At 32.3% G+C, this 21,393-nt stretch overlaps 1 protein-coding gene across 1 annotated transcript; it reads right to left on the minus strand.

Moving 5' to 3' along the window:
* Positions 1-4,503: 4,503 nt before the first annotated feature.
* On the minus strand, positions 4,504-18,192 carry LOC145639988 (uncharacterized). The gene is made up of 11 exons (XM_081691507.1): positions 17,922-18,192; positions 16,547-16,774; positions 14,218-14,351; positions 10,761-10,857; positions 10,349-10,630; positions 9,713-10,050; positions 9,200-9,414; positions 8,420-8,427; positions 6,615-6,829; positions 6,264-6,509; positions 4,504-5,121 (listed from the first exon to the last, which is right to left on the minus strand). The coding sequence occupies exons 2-11, from the start codon at positions 16,701-16,703 to the stop codon at positions 4,675-4,677; spliced, it is 2,139 nt and encodes a 712-aa protein (XP_081547633.1). The 5' UTR covers positions 16,704-16,774; positions 17,922-18,192; the 3' UTR covers positions 4,504-4,674.
* Positions 18,193-21,393: the final 3,201 nt, after the last annotated feature.

Below are 21,393 nucleotides of genomic sequence, written 5' to 3' on the forward strand. Positions count from 1 at the left end.
CGCGTTATAGAATTCACATGTACTAACAATCATGTGCGTGATTTCAATTGTTATAAAAATGAAATATGAATGTTCACATCTAATTATCATAACTTATAGCGGCGTATTTAATGATAAAGTAAATAGGTACCAAGCAAGCAAATTGTCTCTCATCACGTAATTATCTAACTTTTATTATATGCTATGCCATATAAGTATATAACAACATTTGAAACTTTAATAGTCTCCATCCTAATTTAGGAGGTGTGCACCTCAAAACCAACCACTTCACCCTCATGAAGTAAGCCTATTAATCATTTATTGAAAAACACTTAGAAGTTTCACAAATAAGTCAATTAAGACAAATTGAAACTAGGTGTAAAAAGAAGAAAGAAATTGGAATATTGAAAAACTAGAAATGCTTTGAAAAGGGAGGATCTAATAGTGTGGGAAGTGAGCAAATTCTACAAATAAAGCAAATTAATTTCTAGATGTAATGAGATAATTTTGAAAAAATCAACAAAAATAATGACCCCAAAAATTAGAGGTAGATGGGTCCAAAAAAAATGGTCATAAGAAGGCATTTAAAGGTCAGTAGTTGAAGTCTTGGCTAATTTAGTTGAAGACTTACAGATGGTACAGTCCGTGGTATAGATGCTGCTGACAATCCCTAACAACCATGGATCTTTCATAACGTCAAAATATATTGATCTTTTTTTAAAAAAAAAACAAAATCATGCTAATTCTTGATTATAATTTAGAAAAGATTTTGGAATATTTTAGCTATTCAAGGTATCTTCATTTCACAACAATTTCTTATACGTGGACGTGGCCATCTATCATTGGAGTTTACTTCATTTATTAAGAAATAAGTAATAAGTATCTGAAATAAGTTGAAGAGAACAAGTCCTTACTCGGCTAGTGTTTTAGGAATTACTCGGTCAATATTATGAGGTTACTTCGTTAGTGTTATAGGGGTTATTCAATTAGTGTTATAGGGGGTGTTATAGAAGTTAATTTACTTTTTTAACAAGCAGTTACATGGTGTAACCAGTCACACACAAGATGTGCAGTCACTTCACCTTAAGGTTTGTATAAAATCTTTATAATTTAGTCCATATATAATGTCTTATTAAATTATTATTTTTTTGGGCATTGATCTGAATTTTTTTGGTTTAGTATAATTTAATTTCAACAAGAATAAGTTAGCTCAAAAGACCGCTAACATCCACGCACATTCATGAATTTTTTTTTTTTTTTTTTGGGGGGGGGGGGGGGGGGGTGTGGGGGACGCAACAAAATATACAAGTGTTATATGCATTGATTTACTTATTATTTATTTATTTCGAAAACCATTTCAAGAAGGAAATTTATAGTTTTTTTTAGAACCAGGAAAATTATAATTTTTTTTTTTTTTTTTTTGGTGTTTAGCTAAAATCACAACATTCTTTATTAAAATTCTAAATGGTGTTTAGATTAAAAAATAATTTGTGTGACAGAACAAGAAAAAGTAGTAAGCATTGATATAAATTGGGAATCTTTACAAACAATTATACACCAAAGGAAAAATTGGAGATTTGGGACTAAAAGGTACATGCAATATAATTCTTAGGTCTTCATGGTGCCATGGTGGTTGGAACCTTTTTCTTTTCCCTATCCTCCACATTAGGCGAATATGGAGGCATAATTATGGTAAATATTCCTCACTTTTTCACTGTTATACCGTACTCAGTATAAATTATTAGTTAGCATGAGATCTTGATCTTATAATTGCCAAATTTAATACTTGTATTTGTAATTATTAGTTCATTCGATTTTTATTTGTAACAGTTTGACTAGCTATGTTAATGCTTAATTTTGATGCTTGATAATCCATTGACGAATTCTATATATACATTGAGACTAACTCGAGAACATATTACAAAATACCCCGAAGTATAAGAGTACAAAATTCAAATATAATGTTATAAATAAAAAGAACAGATGAATTACATATTTTTGGGTAAAAATGTATTAGTACCATTGATCACACGATATACAATTCCAACTGCTAAACCAAGACAAATAGATTATGCTTCGCGACAAGATCGAGTATACCTTAACACTAATCAATAATCATATATTATGCATACATACATGTTCAAATACATAATTAGTTACCTAATGAGATGGTCAATAAGTCCCTAAATATGAAACTACATTCATACGATAATGTTGGGAGAAAGATATACACAATGAATAAAAAGTATAGAAGTCGCACTTAAGTGAAATATGTCCCCATAAAATTAAGAGTACTCCACATAATTTTTGATGATGTTATATTAATTAAAGGCTGAATTTTTAGTGGCTAGTTGCCAATTGGGAAAATCCTAGCATATCATGGTGGTTCCTTTTCCCCCACACACTTAGGTAAATTATAATCATCCAATTTGCTTGTACTTTTAGACAAACATGTCATGTATATTTTCTCCAATTCATTATAGAAAAATTGCTATAAAATCTAAAAATGAAATTATTAAGTCAAATCAAATAATAATAACATTGATTTACACATGATTAATTAATTTAAATCTAATTTAGACATTGTAAAGTGATTATATACATCCCTAAAGCATATTACTCTTTTTTTCATATAACTATATTTTTTTTTTTTTTTTTTTTTTTTTTTTTTTTTTTTTTTTTTGAGAAGCTAGAAATTATTCCAATATTACTTTATTTTAACTTTGAACTATGATTTTCTACATCTCTTATCACAATTCTCTCCTATAATGCCGTATATTACTCCTGTATTAAAGTTATGAAAAAAATGGATAAAGTATATATCTAAGCTAGCTAGCCAAAAACAATTATTAAACAAATTAAAAATAATATGGAGACAATAACTTTTGCTTTTAGACGTTTCAATAATATCAACCTCGTGATTATGCATGGTGACTAAGTAACATATCCCTTAAGTATGGTTAAAATTTGAGGTTAATTGATCCCTTTGCTTGAAGATGAAAATGTCACCTCATTGGCATAACAATTTGAAAAAGAAAGAATAAATTGTTACCCCACTAGTGTGGCAACCAATTACTCCTTTTTCTTTATGCTCCATCCTCTTTATAATTATTATTGTTTTTTCTTAATTTCTCTTACAAAAACAAAAGATTATCATGGTGCAAAAAAAAAAAAAAAAAAAAAAAAGGTAGTGTACAAGAGCCACTTATCCAAATTTATATCCACCCTTTTAGGATTTGCGCCATCTCAAATTTCCATCTTCATCTTTTACACACTTTTTTTTTCTCTCTTCTCATATTCCTCGAATTGGCATCTATTGGTTAATCAGTAATCACTCGAGGATAATTAATTATTAGATGACAACTATATTTTCGTTATTAATTAGTTTATCCAATTGAACATGTATGGCTTGTAATAAATTTTTTAATACATAACATATATAAATACTAGCTTTGCAAATCGATATACTTATATACGTGCATTAACACATGAATATCAATGCTGGTATAAGACTATAAAAATTTACAAATATTGTTTAATTATAGTTCGAGTTGATAGCTTTTATCATTTGATTTTTTTTTTTTTTTTGTTATAAAACAATAATCAAACATGTAATTAGTTTTTTTTTTTGTTTAAAAACAAAGTAACCCAATTTAATTGACATATAAACATTTTATTTTCCTCAAATTTGACCTATTAAGAGGCATGTCGTGGTCTAAACAAACTTGATCTATTAATAGGCATGTTATGGTCTAAAACCAGCTTTCACGACTCCGGGTGAATATCCTACATATTCACTACTTTGCATTGGGGGGAAAAAAAATCTAAAATTGGTCCGAAAACGTGGAATATAAGCCTTGGTACTTCTCATGAATCTTAGAGACTATAGGAGGCTATTATTTGAGTGGTTGAAACCATCTCTTATTACTCTTGACTATTAACGTGACAAAATTTTGAAGAAGATCCAAAATTTGATTGAACTCATTCTTGGGCCTTCATATATAGACCTACTTTGTTATGGTCCTAAATCCTAAACCAACCTTTATAACCCTTAGAAACAGCCTACAAGTTAACTTCACTATTGGAAAATAAATTCTCGAAATTGGTCTGAAAGCGTGAATATAATCTTCAATTTTGGGCAAATTTTGACACCTCCCAACACAGAAAAGAATATGGATCTCACGAGACTAGGAGGCCATTTGGGTGACTCGAACCATCTCTAGCAATTCTTGGTTAATCAAGAGGTGTGTAACGCATTTTCGAGGTTTATCAAGAGGTGTGTAATGCAATTTCGAAGTTTGAACTTTGAATCATTGTCCGATTATTCTTTAACATCTGCCTGTAATTTTAGATTCCGGCGATTTTTCAGATATTTCCCTGAACAGACAGACACATTTATACTTCATGTTGGCACGGTGTATAGCAGAGAAGTCTAACAGTGACCACATCATCTGGCTGCGCCTGAAAACATAGAGCTCCGGTGAATAAGAAGATTACAGATTAAACGAGATAATTTAGTCTATAGTGCCCAGAAGAAATGCATGATTCAGTTTACTGATGCATGTCTAATCATCATGTACACAATATTTCCAAAGCTTCCAACGTTTGCTCACATAAGAGTTTCACAACTACCAGTACATAATTCTAGCAAGCTAAAACCAAATGATGAACATAGAAAATTAGACTACATAGATCTCATTGTGATGCGGCCACTTCACGAGCTGAGGGATCAACTTCACCTTCATTTCCACCCTTGGACTGCTTAAAAGCCTTGGAGATCTCATCAATTGGTATCAATGGAACATAGCTGAATACATCGTACCCTTTCCCTCTTAATTCAGAGATCGTTTTGTTGTATTTTTCAGACCAATGTGCAGCTGTTGGAACTGTCATCTCGGCTACCATGTGAATGGGTGGGAACTTGTCGAGCTTTGACCAGATTTTCACTGATTGATATAGAACCAACTCCTTCGATTCATTGGCAGCATATTGGGCTGCTGCTAGAGGACCGCCAACTTGGGCTTGGTGAACCACCTCTTTGGCTAGTTGGGTTGTTTGATCAATCACAACGTTGACTTGGGTTACCACCTGCTTAGCCAATGGAGGTGCATGCTCGTCGAATTTGGCACTAGCTACATCAACCTGTACAATTACAGTTAAATTCCCATAAGTTATATTTCACTACTTTTGATTTTCATAGATCTCTTTATAGTTAAGTTAATCTGGAAAGATTTGTAAGTATATAGGTCACAGATCATAATCAATGTTTGCGAATTGATAACAATGAACTTGCAACCGATAACAAAATAAGCAATAAAAGAAAGGACAACAAAACAGAGGATTTTGGTCTACAACTAAAGATTGAATCATAAACATTTCTGAGTCATTTCATTTCCTTGGCTAACAGAGACTATATAAAATAAGAGAGAATAGTCCACAATATGACACAACAAATTATCAATTTCGGTATAATTCTTTTCACCTTAAAGAGACATGAAAGTGAAACGAACGAAGTTTTATTTTCGAAATTCTTGTTATATTCATAGTCCTACATCAAATAGTACTTGTTTGACACTACAATTTGAAATAACTTTGAGCTCCATAAGGTGCTTCTCTAGCAGTAAGCAGTGCAGGAATGAATTTATTTAACTGCAAATTATTTACCTCACTTGCTTCTACTATAAAGAATTAAGCTCAAAATTATCACAAATTCTGAAAGATTAAAGATCAATATTTTACATAGCAAATCAGTAACACAGTTACAAGTATGAAATCACCAAATTCATAGTCCAAACTAGCTTATGTGTAGTTATGTTAACGTCTTTGTAATACCAAAGACGCAATATAGGTATGTGTCCAAGTGTCACACTCGATCATCTTATGGAGTGCTCCCTCCGTCCCTTAATTATATGACTATTTCTCTCTATTAAGTGAGTAATAAATAAAAGAAATAGGGATATAATTAAGGGACGATGGGAGTACGTAACACACGAAATACTATTAAATTGTTGTACCATTAAAAGGAGGGATCAAAATGAATTGAGACCTTCAAAAATTAATTAACTTCTACTAAAATCCTAATGATCAGATAATTTACCATAATCAAATAAACAATCAATTAACTAACAAACAACCAACTAAACACAACAATCGAGAAACCCAAAAAGAAAGAAAACACAACACAAATCAAGATAAGTAACCTAAATAAATCAAATCCCGTCTACATCACTACCCTTCGGCGTAAATAAAAGGAATCAGAAAATAAAAATTAAAAAAAATTATACCTTTTGATCAAGAAAAGCAAGGAGATGATCAGGAACATCCTTGAATTTATTGTATACAGGAGTGACCACAGTAGTAACAGCACCTTCAACAGTACCAACAGCTGATCTCAACGGTCCAGAATTAATCTTAGCATAATCATAAAGACTTGTCAACCACACGATTGTATTGATTGCAGCAGCTCTCACAAAACCCAGATGTTTCAATTCTTGTTGCTTATTTTTCTTCATTTCATCACCCTTTTCCATCTTAATTTTCCCAGAAAAAAGAAATTCAGAGATTGAATTATTTTGATAAAAACTTAAAAACCCAAATCAAATTAATTGAAATATATAGAAGGTGAAAGATTGTACCTTGACAATATCGAAATGACCAGAAGTTTCTTGAAGAAAATGATGTAAGGATGGATTGAGGAATCTTAAGATTGATGGTTTTGGGGGTATTATGATTATTATATTCTTGTATTTGGGAAAGAAAAGGGGAGAAAGATCTATAATATTCCTATGATCTAATGGTGGAAAATGAATCTTAAGAGGTTGTTGGGTATGGATCCCACAAGAGTTGGAATCTTTTTATATACTCCTATGTTCCTTCCTCAAACTTTTTTTTTTTCTTTTAAATACTATGATTATTTGACTCGCTTTGATTTTTATACCATTTATCATTCTTGTGTTTGATTATATTTTGTTATGTGGAATCTTGTTAGTGTCATTTTAATAAGTACTATTACAATGTATAGCTTTTGAAATTATTACTTGTGGAGAATTAAAGTTGTTGATAGTTATAGTTCTATATTAACAAGCGTGATAAATAAAACAGGCCAAATAAAAAAAAAAATGAAATATGAAACAATATCAGATTAACAAGTCAAAGGACGTGTTTCATAAAGAGTTTGTGCGAAATTAACTTAGTAATCCAATATTACCTAACTGCTCACTAAATAAGCTAATTTGAAGTGTTTGGTGGTGAGCTGATTCAAACAGCTTATTCCACCATATAAGCTCCTTAAAGAAGCCTTTTTAATAGCTGAGTTAATATGTTAAGGTGAAATTACACTTATATTTCCATTTAATCTAAAGTCTTATCTCAACTACTTATCCCCACTATTAGTCTATTGGTCATTTTGCATACTTAAATAGTTTTAAGCAATTAACTAATATCTTTTTACAGTCAGTAAAATCAAATCAAATAATACAATCAACTAGTCAAAATCAGTAAACATAATCAGTTTCAGTTGTTCACCAAACACGACCAAAATAGGATCAACATGACCAAACTATTGTATCTTCGCCTCAAGCATCCTAGAATAATTACACTTACGTATTTCTTTTAAGATTAAAGCTTTAAATTTTAATTGGATACCTTCACTCACACAAAATTTTAGGAACTAAAATATTGTAGTACTCCCTCCGTCCCTAAATTACATTCTTCTTTTTAACATTTATTCCTCACATAATAGAGAGAAAGAGAAATGTAATTTAGGGACGGAGGAAGTACATATTATTCTTTCAACATCAAATAGTAAAATTTTACATTACGGAGAAAAAACGTGAAAATAAAAACAAAAGAAATTTAAAATTACTTCCTTTTATGATATTTTTTTTTAGTGATGTGACTATGTGAAGACAATATTGTGATAACTTTTACACCGAATTTGATTTGATTTAAAAACAAACAACAAAGGAAACTGCGGGCAGAAATGTGTGGTTGAGAAATTGGAGACTATTGGTTTGGCCATGTGGCAAATGTTGGATACAGACATAATTGTTGCTCCAAAATATCTTCTTGGATTACCATGCCTTAATTCTTCAAAAAAAAAAAAAAATACTCCTATACTAAAATAAATTTGTCATGTATTCCTAAATTAATATCATTTAGGTAAAATTTAAATGCTCATTTATTGCCTTGGGGCATTCGTTAACAAGATCCTATAAAAAAAATTAAAAAAAAAAAAATCATGTTTTTAATTAATTTAAGAAAAATTTTAAATTACCACAAAAAAATATAACAATTTTCAAAATAACCACCCGCACGCTGCACCCAATTCACGGGTGGATTTCTATTATGTAGACCCACCTGACGGCTAATAACGGTTATGTCTAAGTATTACAATCAGACCTATTTTCACTCCACCCCCTTAAACCAGTTTATTGTGTACAAAATAACCTAGCACCAAAAGAAAACAATTAAAAAAAACCAAGAGCTTGCTATCTAAATTGCCACTACTACTGATTATCTTCTTCCTGTCACACTAACAGTCGTTGGATTGGGCCCACATCATAGAAATCCACCAAAATTTTAAAATGGGTGGCAATCTAAGTAGTTTTTGAATTTAAGGGGTGGTAAAGTAAATAAAAAAATAAACAAGTGATTATTCTAAAAATGGATAATTTTTTAGTGATAATTTAAAAAATTTCCATTAATTTATATACTTTGTATTAATATATAACTGTCTACCTCAGGCCATAGTTCGGCTGGGTTAAGGCCCTTCCAAGCCCACTACAGCAGTTTGGTCTCGATTGCCAATCCATGGGCCATAAGTTCATAGCACAAATAAAATGATAAAATATCAAATAAATTTGACATTGAAGCTATTTATTGATTCCAATCTCATTATACTAGTACAAGAAACAAGATTTTATTATCTGATCAGAACAAGGTATAAGGACCACAATTCATGTTGACACAATGCATATTATCTGAAGTTTTAATGGTCACCTATATCATCTGGTTACGCCCGAAAACAAAGAGCTCAGATGAATTGAAATTACAAATGTTTAACATGAGATTACAATGTTGTGTGCCCGGTAAAGGCAGTAAGTTTTTTCATCAGCTACTTGATTACAATTGACACACTTTGACACAAGAAAATTTACTCAAAAGAAGAGAATACCGCTCTTACAGCTAAAGCCGAACATCCAAAGAAAGACAGGCTTACCTTTCGAATGGATCCCCTCTATTTGAGTTTGAAGATGGATAAACAGCTGCAGCTACTTTATGTCTCAGATTGAATTTTTGGGCAATCAATGGCCGAACATCTTCCACCCTAGCCAAGCTCTCGAGAAATGGAATTAAGTGCAGTAGTTCTTGATCTGAACGGTCATCAAACCAACTCTCAATGGGAATTCCGTTGTCCACTTGAAACCCGAATGCCTACATCAGACAAACTTGCCTTAAATTTTCTGACAACCTAATACAATAATTGCTTGAACACCATGCTAAGTAAAAATATTACCTGTCTTATCCCCATGATTGACAACCTAATCGTGGGGATAAGTAGTTGAGACAAGGTTGTAGATTATTTGGGAGTATTTTTGTAAATTCGGTTACAAATATACAGTGCAATGACAATATTGACCACAGGAAAATGGTATAGCTGTTATGAATGAAACTCATCTTACTAGATGCATTAGATCAAAAGAAAATAAACAGACTAGTTTAGAACAAATACCTGCGGGGAATTGTCGATTATAATAACACGTGACAAATCACGACCAAGAACAGATAAATCTTTTAAGTAGTTTCCTTCCACATAAACACATGATTCACGAAATACACGATGACGAAATACCCTCCTCTTTGGATCCAACACATTGAGAAGCTGTTCAGCATAAATACTTTGGCTGGCGGTAAAAATAATTATCTCAAAAAGACCGGCAACCCTTTCCATAAAATCATGAAGGTAGGGACGACATCGGACATATACAGTATGGTCCCTCTCATTGAAGTTGACAGTAAATGTGAAGTCTGCATCACCACAAGGTTCAAGACTGGAATGGACTAATGTCTCTGCCATGAAAAAAGAAGTTTGCTTTAAGTTAGAGAACACGTATTGATGTGAATCTTTGGCGCACTGAATTTATCATACAAGCTAAGTTGTTCGGGCTCTATACTTCGCCTCAAGCACATTCGGGGTATGGACAATATATAGATTTTTTTTTTCCATAGAGTAGCCAGGTCTTAAGAATAGACGCATACCCATGAATGATGAATTTCAAAGTCCGAATAACATAGCAAATAAGTTAAGGAACCACATAATGCAATATATAGTATATGGACTTTCTCCAGCACTGTTAACCTTACTAACCATCAAGGTCCAAGACAAGAGTGTTTGGGGGGCATCTACGGGTTTGTTTAGGAAGCAGCATCTGGCGAAATGTTGGAACAACTGTTGACAATTCGGGTAAATTTTTTATAAAGAAGTACGGATCAAAATCATCGAGATCCTCATAATATTCCTCGTCCTCCTCCACAGATGCATCAACCATCACAGAATCTTGTCCATACTCGTCCAAGCATTCCAGTTTTGAATTCTTCATAGCAAGGTAAATCGCTGAGACTTCTGAAGACATGCAGGCTTCCTTTGTGTCTGGATGATGAAAGATTGGAAAACCATATGTTCACAATGACTTATAATTATAACACCAAAGAATTCTACTCCAAGTCAAGCAAATACAGCAGATGAAAGATAGCATTTTTGGATATATCTAGGACTTCACCTGTTTCCGAAATATCCTCCCCGGCACTTTTTGATAAGTGAAATGATGGTGAAAAGATAATACCCGAGTCACAATGAGCACTCTCCTCATTCCATTCCTATAAAAATATTGAGCAGATACAGAATCAATGTCAATTAAATTAAAATACATAGACCATTAAGCTTTGCGATTTTGCATGACCAAGATAACAATGTAGAATCCCACAGTGGCAATCTTCTAGAAATAAGCAGTTCTTTTAAAAATCCTAATCAAGTAGACTTTATCATTTCTCCTTCTACCCATACAAGCAAACTTTTTCATTACTCTCTTTTTACACGTCTTTCTGATTCAATACCTTTGTCAGTGTTTTTCTTCACATGCAAGAAGCCTCTGGTGACAATAGCTAGATCACTAGGTCAGTTGAACAAGATCTTGCGTTATTTCATTTTTATGGCTTGCTATACAGTCAAATCCACTTTCTTAACAAGATACTTCATATTAAACTCAAATAAATAAATAATACTTGATCTAGCATGCATCCAAGAGGGTGTAGCTACAAGAGATGTCAGTAATTAATTTTTCGTTTCTTTGATCTAATAAGATACAATTAGTTTCGATATTTTACTTTATTCAAAGCTTAAACTCTCATGGAATATTCTATTAACGAATATTATTTATTTAATTGCTTGGTTTGACAGACTTTCTCAACGGTTATGTAATGGTTTGGTTAACAAAGATATTCTGATAAGAATTATGGTATAGAACATGATTTTACGTAACTTTGTGAAAAACATATTCTTTCACCTACTAGAATATGCTCCTCTTTGCCGCATTTTCATATATAATGATTTGGACTCAAGCCGCTAAATTTATGTATCTACGTAAGGAAAACACCTCACCCTTCAATAAAAACACCAAATGTTTTGACAATTGAGGGTAGCGTCTTGGCTTCCTTTGGGCCAAGGCAAAGCAAGGCAACGCATCAATAAAAAGAGACATGAGACAAAGAGTAGACCAAAAGCATAAATAAGATAGTTTCGAGCACCAAAGAAGCCTCCTATATTAAGAATCATCTTGATGCATGATTTTGCTTGGAGTAATTATGGTATCCGAAGGACGAATTTCAAGGCTATTCAATTAATTGAACAATTTTTGGAGATTTCGAGAACCGGAGATGAAAAACACACGGAATGGTAAGGGATGCATACTGGGGTCATATGATGTTATTTGGAACCACATATGTCTATTAGTTAGGTACATAAAGGTTGTGGTAGGACTAGTAGCCTTAAGTTAACAAATAGAGGTATATAAAGTAATGGCTAATTAATAGTTTAGAGGCAAAATAGATTGTTGCAAACTTCCAACCAACTAAATGGCTTCCTAAAGTGTCATGGTTTCCATGAGAAGTACCACCTTCCCGGATCCGGAAAATTCGAAAATTGCTCAAAATTGAAGGTAATCAACCCTTTTGGACTAAGTTCGGAAAATTATCCTAAAATCGAAGTGAAACTGTGAGGTATCCTCGAGGTCATACAAGTTAATTTGGAACCATAATTGAGTTTGGGTCGACCATGTGGTTATATAAGAATATGTTGCATTAGTAGTTAAAAGTTACAAGAATTGGTTTTAATCACCAATTACCAAATTCATTACTTAACAAATTACCATACTACTATGTAACTATGTTATTGACTCTATATCATAATGGTTGTCTTTAGTTGATTGTTTACAATTATTCAACCATAATGGAATGAATGAAGCTTTTTCAATGAAAATTTTTATGGAATATAATCTCATGTTTGGCTACAATAGTCATTATTAAAGAAAAATCACCACTTAATGTCTTATTTTTTTTCCGTTTTTTCTTTTTGTGTATTTTTCCTTAATTTTTCATATTTTCCCTTTTTTCTAATAAAATACATCCTCCCTTTTTTTTAATTGCACCATTTGGATTGGGCACGAGATTTAAGGTAAAGTATAAAAGATGAAGTATTTCAAAAGTGCCTATCTGAAAAATTACAAATGAGAGATGGATTAGGTGGGGTAATAATGGTTATTATCACATGTGATCAAGGATAAGTAGGGAATTTTGTGTGTGAACACAACCAAAAAGTAATCAAAGCATACTATATGGGAAATGATGCAATTAATATGCAACTTCCCAAAAAGGAAAATGGTGCAATTAAAAAAATGAAGGAAGTAAATACAAGTTTTATATTTGAAAAACAAAAATAAAATAGTTCAATATTTTTAATTGAAGTACCATATCTTATGTAAACAAATTACGCAAGTAACATATCATATGTAAACAAAACTCCTCACTCATCACCAACACAAACAACCCTTCCTTCCCACAATACCTTATTCCGGGGTGAAAACAATGTCCAAACCTCAAAAAAAGTGCAATTGGCCCCCTAAGAGCTCCTAAAAAATCAAATACCCATTCTCATAATTTTCCCAAGCTCAATCCTCTTTTTGGGATTTTTCCCACCTAAAAATCAAATACCCATTCTCATAATTTTCCCAAGATTTTTCCACACCTTTCCCTATTTTCACCTCTTTTTAACCCTGTGTTCCCAATTTTCGACTTTATAAAGAAAATCCTGGGAAAAATAACAAGCTTAGTACTCATGTTGGATTCCACCAAAAAAAGGTTATCACATTTTCACAAATTTTGAGCCATTAATATGTTACTGTAAATTGGCTGTTCATTGGGTATACAAGCTAAATCCAAATTAAAGCTCTATAGGGAAAGATGGGCAACTCAAAAGCCTTCTCTAGGAAAAGGTGGTGTGCTTAACCAATTAGTATGCACATAAAATTCTCACAGGAGTGCTTCATGGATTTGACAGTTTCGTGGCTTCAAGGCCGGACAAGAGGACCCGGCCATCTCATGTAACCTAGAATGACACAGACCTGACCTTGAACAGCTGAACCTATAGCAGTTTTGGTGGTTAAATACTCAAGTTGTTCTAAACTGCTAATTTTGGTACAAAAAGGTATTCACCAAAAAAGAACATCACCATTATGGTCTGCTAACCTGACACGGCAATTGTCTGCTTTCACATGTTACAACAAATACTACACCCCTCTATCTTAGTAAAAATCTGAAGTAAATATTATTCGTATCCTTAGCCTTACAGTTAATCTGTTATTTTCCATTGATTATTCCAGTGCCTTGCCTAAGACTTGGAGGAGATTTCAATAATGCCAAATCTTCCAGGACAAACAGAAAACGTATGCTTAAGATACCCCTAATTTTTACTGGAGCATGCACACACACACACACACACAATGACACCATAAACATAGAGATAACACTTAAAAGAGATAGATAATTGCAAAATGCAATAGGCATATTATTAAGAGAACCCACCCTTGTAAACCACCATGGCTGAAAGAATGAGAGGGGGGGGGGGGGGGGGGGGGGGGGGGGGGAAACAAACATGAACATATTAGAAGCAGCAAAAATAATTACCTTGAGGTCTGTAGAACCATTACTAACTACATCTGAAACCAAAGATACATTGCAGGCATCATCTTGCATCAAGTTGTATGTCGAGGTCAAGCTTACAGTAGCGGAATCTACATTTTCTTTAGCTACAGACCTACCTGAAGTTAAAAAAAAAAAAAAATTTAAAAATTAAAAAAAAAAACAGCCAGATGATAATATACGGGTAACAGTGTGATATCACTGTCCTGATCAGACCATAGCCGCAAGGCACAGACTTTGACTTGTCATCACAATAAAATTAATGATAATATTTTAGCCAAATTAAAGATCAAGTAAAATGTGTTTGCTGACATTATCAATAGCAATCAATCTTTCAAGTTCTAACTTTAAAATCCAAAAGCAGGATGCAGCAACACAATAGTATCCAACTCAAAATTCGTTGCCCTTGAACTAAATTACTAGTGCCAAGGATTTTTCAAAAGCCTTGAATGGAAATACTCGAATATGAGTCTTCAACTACAACAGTTAAGCATGGAACAACCTGAGACTAGTCTGTTGGACACCTCCAGAGTGCACAGCCCCTCTATGCATCCAATTAACATCAACTAAATGTTCATACCATATAAATCACACACTTAAGTTAAACACCAAAATAACCTAAAGCTTTAGACCTTAAACATTATTTGCTAATACATGTGCACTCCCTCTATGCATCCAATTAACATCAATTAAATGTTCATACCATATAAATCACATACTTAAGTTAACCAACACCAAAATAACCTAAAGCTTTTGACCTTAATTATTATTTGCTAATACATAATTATCCTATTATAAGCCCATGGTTGTCTTGGTTCAATATCAGATGACTCACAACATAATCACAATTGTTTGGTTCCTATGGTAAAGAATCTGTTAATGTAGTCAAACACGATGCATAATCGCAGTTATGTCAACACCAACAAGATTGTCAAGCAGTTGTTACTTCTCCTCTACCATTCTTTAGTAAAATTGTCTTTCTATACATTGGAGGCAATCACTAAAACAATTAATAGAAAAATTCATCAGTCCATGAGTTGTAAGTTGACTTGTGACAACATCTGCTTATTTATTATCAATAAAGTCACCAGATAATACAAGTATTTGGATCCATAAAACCCAACCAACCACCGGTTAGACTTTTATGTCTGTTTCAAACACAAAATCCTGCTACTACACTATTGATTCAGAACATAGTAAGTGGACAGCAAAAGAGATAAAGAGAAGGTGAATATGACAGAAATGGAAAGAATAGAAAGAGCTTATTTTCATCATCATACATTAATACTTCCCTTCCAATCAAGCTTTTTGCATTTATTGGTTTCCTTCCAAATACATCTTTTTAGATCCTTTCATTTCATTCATTACTATTAGATTTCCTTTCCTATTAGAGAGGAGGAACAAATAATATCACACATTATTCATATTTAGCACCAAAAAAACCTATCAACCATATTGTACCTAGTGGACTTTCACTTAAATGAGGAAAAGGAATAGTGAGTTCACAAAAGTGCAGAGTTGCATAAGTGATAAATCTTGTGTTGCTTGAAAGGTTCAAATGTCCTTTTTTCGTAAGAATACATTCAAACATAATTTCTACAATTAGTTCTAATTATTTTTATTGCTTGCAGATTCTGAAGTTTCCAGCTAAACATCAACAACAGTAGATCTGGCTGTTTAAAGCTCACCTTTGCATACAAGATTGGCACTTCATCTTCAAGTGATTGACTAGGTCTTTAAAAAAATTAAGAGCTCAATAATAGCTATCCCCTAAAGTGAATCAACACAAACCCAAATAAGGAGTCCCGGACATCTTCACATTCTATTTGGGGCGAATTTCAGTGCATAGCCTTAAGAAAGGACAGGCGAATTTAACACAAACTAAAAACACATATTACAAACATAATGATTAAGATTTAATGCAAACGACTTGAAAAAAAATTGCCACAGTGCAATCCCCATTGAAACATGGACAAAAACTTCAATATAAGTCATGCACAAACACCATCAGGATTCTGTGAAAATCACAGCTTAAAATTTAAAGGCTACTTATCAAGGTTGAGACATTTACAGAATACAATTATACAAAGCATGAAGTTAGATAGATGAGTTTGATATGCAAGGTTTGTATTAGATAAATGAGATTGATATCAAGAGATCACTATTCCACATGCCACATATCATGCACTGTGTCAATCAATGTGTATTATATTACATTTAATACAAATTCAAAATTTTAGGAAACAGCAGCAGAAATGTGCAAATAGAGCAGTGGCAACATCTTATTTTTAGCAATAAATGGGATTTTTCTTACCATAGTTTGATTTTCTAGCAGATGACGTAATAAAATCTGCACCTTTCTTCGCAACAACTTGAACATTTTCAGATACCTTCTTCTGAGATCTCAGTGTTCTTGTGTTGTTAGGCTCTCGAGCCGAACTTTTAGAAGAAACTCTCTTCTTGGTCTGCATTGCCAAAGTTAAAATGCTTTGGACTTTATTATTTACCACACTTCAGTCAAAAACCAAATTCGGATGTTCAGCTGCAAAACCAAATATCTCCTTTGAGATTATGGATCACGGCGAAGAAAAATATAGATAATCTATAGATAGCCTAACAAAACATTGCTACAATAAACTGCTTGACAATGCACTGCAAGTTTATGTACAAGACCTTAGATTATATCCCACTTGACTTCAGATACACTAGTAAGTTGTAACATACAAACTTAAATGTAGTCTAGTCAATCTAAAACACAAGCAATCAAACTGCTAATGATACTCCTTGTATCAGTTATAAGTGAGAAAACTCAAATTCTGCAATGAGAATTAAATATCAAGACTCAAGAGTCTCCTACCAAAGACTTCCCAATTTAATAGATACTAAAATCAACAATAAATATGGCAGGAAAAAAAATACTCATAAAGTATAATCACACCTATATATCAAAATACCCCAAAGAAATATACAAGAAATACTGCTACTTGCATCAATTACACGATTCAAATCCTCGAAAGGCGAACAAGCAACTGAGTTACATTCTTCTTCCTATCTACTGAGAGTAACAAACAAACAATTCAATCCCATGCCAGAACCAACTACAATGAGCTTAAATTTTCTTCTGTTCTTAGCAGATTACACAGTAACACCACAAATTGAGAGCTCAAAACAAGTAAATAGTACTGAAAAAAAAAAAAATGAATCATATTCCAATTCCAGTTGTAATAGTTCAAATCATAGATATACATCTCACAACCCAAAATATCCAAGAAAATATTCATCTTAATTACAAAATCATTAATCTCATACCCAATATAATTATATGATTTCCCAGTATAAATTACAAATTCAGCTTCTTAAACAGAAATGGGAACAAATCTTCTAATGTTTCAAATCATGCAGATTACTAAAAATGCACCAATAATTAATTACTCCATAAATCTCAAAATAAACTACTCTAAAACTTTACCAGATTTCCCACAAATAATATCAACCCACAAAATAAAATTAAAAATAAAAATCCCCCAAATAATATCAACCCACAAAATAAAATTAAAAATAAAAATCCCCCAAATTACTGAAAAACACTTCAAATGTAGCCCAACATAAACCCTAGAAATTTCAAACCCCAGATAAAAACCCAAGATTTAAACTTGAAATGTGAGCTAAAATGAGCTAATCAACAGTACCTGAACTCGATTTCAGCTTCACTAATAAACCCAGAACAAAAAAATTAATTTAAGAGAGAGAAAAACAAAAACCCAGTATTTATTTTCAGTAATTTAAAGGAAGTAAAAGAAGAACTGAAAATAGTTTTAATTAATTTCAACTTTTTTGAGTTTTTTTTGAAGATTTGAAAGTTTTTTCGTTTTCCCTCCAAAGAAGAAAGAGAAAGTGAAAGAGGGAAAAATGAAAAATGAAAATGAAAATTGGAAAATGAAAATTCAAAATAAAAATTTCAGAAAAAAAAAAATGTAATGGCGTATTTCGTCTGAATTTCAGAGGAGAGAGAAAATAAAAATTATATGGCCGCCTGTTGAAGATAACAAGTATAAATTAAATTAATTTTTATATTTTTTTCTTTTTAATGTAATTACTATTAAACCACGCGCATTCAAAAGAATTAATACACGCGCTAATTAAGATTTTGACACGTGTTTGTTTTGTTGAATTGACCAATAATAGAGGGCTGTGATTTGAGGGGAGGATTTTAGCGCGTATGATGAAGGATTGATGAGTATACAATACGCATACGTTTATTGTGTATTAAATACTCCGTACAAAAAAGTGAGGTTTTTTACTTTTTTTGACTTTTTTAGTTTTAGTAGGATTAAATATTTGCAAGTTGGTCCTTGTGATTTTTGCTTATTGTTTAAAAGACCTTTGTATTAGTCATGCTAAATAAGATGGATCCTTTTATCTAATGGCTAGTTGTATCATGAGAAAGTGGTCTTTTGTTATTTTTTTTTTTTTGAGGGGAAACGTTAGCAGGATTATTATTTCAAATCAAGTTCCGACAAGGCTAAAACACCTTGCGGGATAGAGTCGATACAAATAAGCTCCGAACAAACACGAGTATCCCATCTTGCAACAAGGTGGGCTACTGTATTTCCTGCTCTACGAATATGAGAAATATTAAAAACATGAAAATTGCTAGCTAACAGCCGAATATCATCATATATAAGCCAAAGGGGAGAGACCCCAATTTCAGCCTTGCCAATTTTGCTCGTAACTGACAAAGCATCGCCTTCAATCCACACCATCGAGTGACCCATTCTCCTAGCCATCTTGCACCCAAACCGAACAGTAGCAGCCTCCGCCAATTCAACCGACCAGTTCACCGGGATTCGCTTTGTGGCAGCCCACAAGATCTTACCAGCACTGTCCCTTGCAACCGCTCCAAGACCCCCAGCAACACCAACACCAACATGGGCATCAACATTGATTTTAATAGTGTCTGGCATAGGGCACTTCCACTTTGTTACGCAGCTCTGTCTTGCGAGAGCAGGGGATTGCACCACTTTCTTGGTGTAAGAACAGTGTTCACGCACCATTCGAAGAAACCCAGCAGCAACATACCTCATGTCAAGCTCATCCCTCACAAAAACACGCTTGTTTCTACAAAACCAAACAGCCCACGCAATGGTTAAAATGCTTCTCAAATCATCCCTCCCAACTCTTGTGTTCATCCATAGCAGCCATTCTGTAAAGGGGGCGTGACGTGGGGAGTCAGCAATAATGTCATTAAGATCAAAAGAAGTCCACACTTTCTGCACACTAGAGCACTCAAATAGCGCATGAGCGATGGACTCCACCTCAATACCACACCCACTACAGCGATCATCCAAGGCAATGTGACGACGATGAAGCTCTTTTTTGACCCCCATACTACCTTTGCAAGCTTTCCACACAAAGTGGCTAAGCTTCGAGGGGCCACCAAGACCCCACACCACACTCCACACCTTCCTTTCATCCTCATTCAACACATGAGTAGCCCCTAATTTACCAAGCCAATAAGCAGATTTAAATTGGGATAGCTGTCTATATTATCATATGTTTAAGGTGAGATGTGAATTTAAGTGATAGAATTCCAATACATTTTAATACAGAGTATGTGGATTAGGGGGAAAAAAAAAAAAAAAAAAATAGGGAATGTTTTGTCTAGATTATTTTCAGTTCACTTCATTTCTTAATTTCCTTCTCTCATTATATATTAAGTTCAGACAATTAGAACAGGCCCTTAATGTTTAGCTTTCATTTATAGATATGACACAGTCTTATATCCTCTACCTTTTAAAAAAAAAAAATTAAAATTACTACTTGCTTTGTTTTTTTAGTTGACACCGCTTAACTTTCGTAGTATTTTACACATTACACTTTGACTTACTTTTGTGATTTATAAATACAATAAAACATAATCATATGAGATCTTGTTGGAACCGTCCTGATATATATATATATATATATATATATATATATATATATATATATATATATATATATATATATATATATATATATTATTAATATCCAATTTTATAATTTTACAATGTTAATAATGAAATATATATTAGTCGTTAAAATATGCATTAGCAAGCATGATAATAGAAAGAGTAAATCATACAACTACTCCCTAAACTTAGCCAAATGTTGCACTTTACTCACTAATAAACTCTTAAAAGTTGCAATTTACTCACTACTCAGGTGGCTGGAGGTCATTTTTCAGGTAGTAACCTGATATAGCAGGTTAACTCCCTAAACTTTGCCTAAACTATTATACTAATAGGTAAACTCCCTAAACTTTGATATTTTTTTAATTTAACAATCTAATCATACATTTGTAAGCTAATGGGAACTAACTAAATTTTTGACTTGGAAAAAAAATTATTTTTTCCTTTGCACTAGTTTGGTTCTTTTTTTTTTTTTTTTTAAACAATTAGGAATCATTGTTCTTCGAACAAGATGAGCATATTCATTGTGTGCCATTATATATCACATATTAATTAGTTTGGTTGTCTTTTCTTCAAAAATAAAAATGTTTGAATGTTTGATTTATTATACACATTAAACTCAACAAAAGTTATAATTAGCAGACTTTAGTAGAGAACCTAGTACTAAAAATCCCTTATCGCCTCCTTATAAAAAAAAACTCTCATTGTCGTATGAATTTGCAGTTGCGTGCGTTTATTAAAAAAAATACTTAAAGTTCAAAATTTTGTGAAACGAACATGATCTAGAAAAAAAAGTTAAGAATTTTTTTGTGATGTTGAAATTAAGATTGCTTAATAGCGCGGTTGTTTACTTATATTAGTACGTGGCTATAAAATATTCTAACTAAAACAACAAAAAAAAAATTAAAAAACCAAATATATATATATATATATATATATATATATATATATATATATATATATATATATATATATATATATATATATATATATTGCACTATAGTTGTTGGAGTATATATATATAGCTGTTGTTAGAATTTTATTACATAATAATCGTTTTTTAATAATAATAATAATAACAATAATTCTTAACTATAGTTCAATATTTTATTAAAAAATGATTATTATTATTATTATTATTATTATTATTATTATTATTATTATTATTATTATTATTATTATTATTATTATAATTCTTAACAATAGTTCA

Source organism: Chenopodium album, chromosome 1, assembly GCF_948465745.1.
Source record: "Chenopodium album chromosome 1, dcCheAlbu1.1, whole genome shotgun sequence".
Taxonomy (NCBI): Eukaryota; Viridiplantae; Streptophyta; class Magnoliopsida; order Caryophyllales; family Amaranthaceae; genus Chenopodium; species Chenopodium album.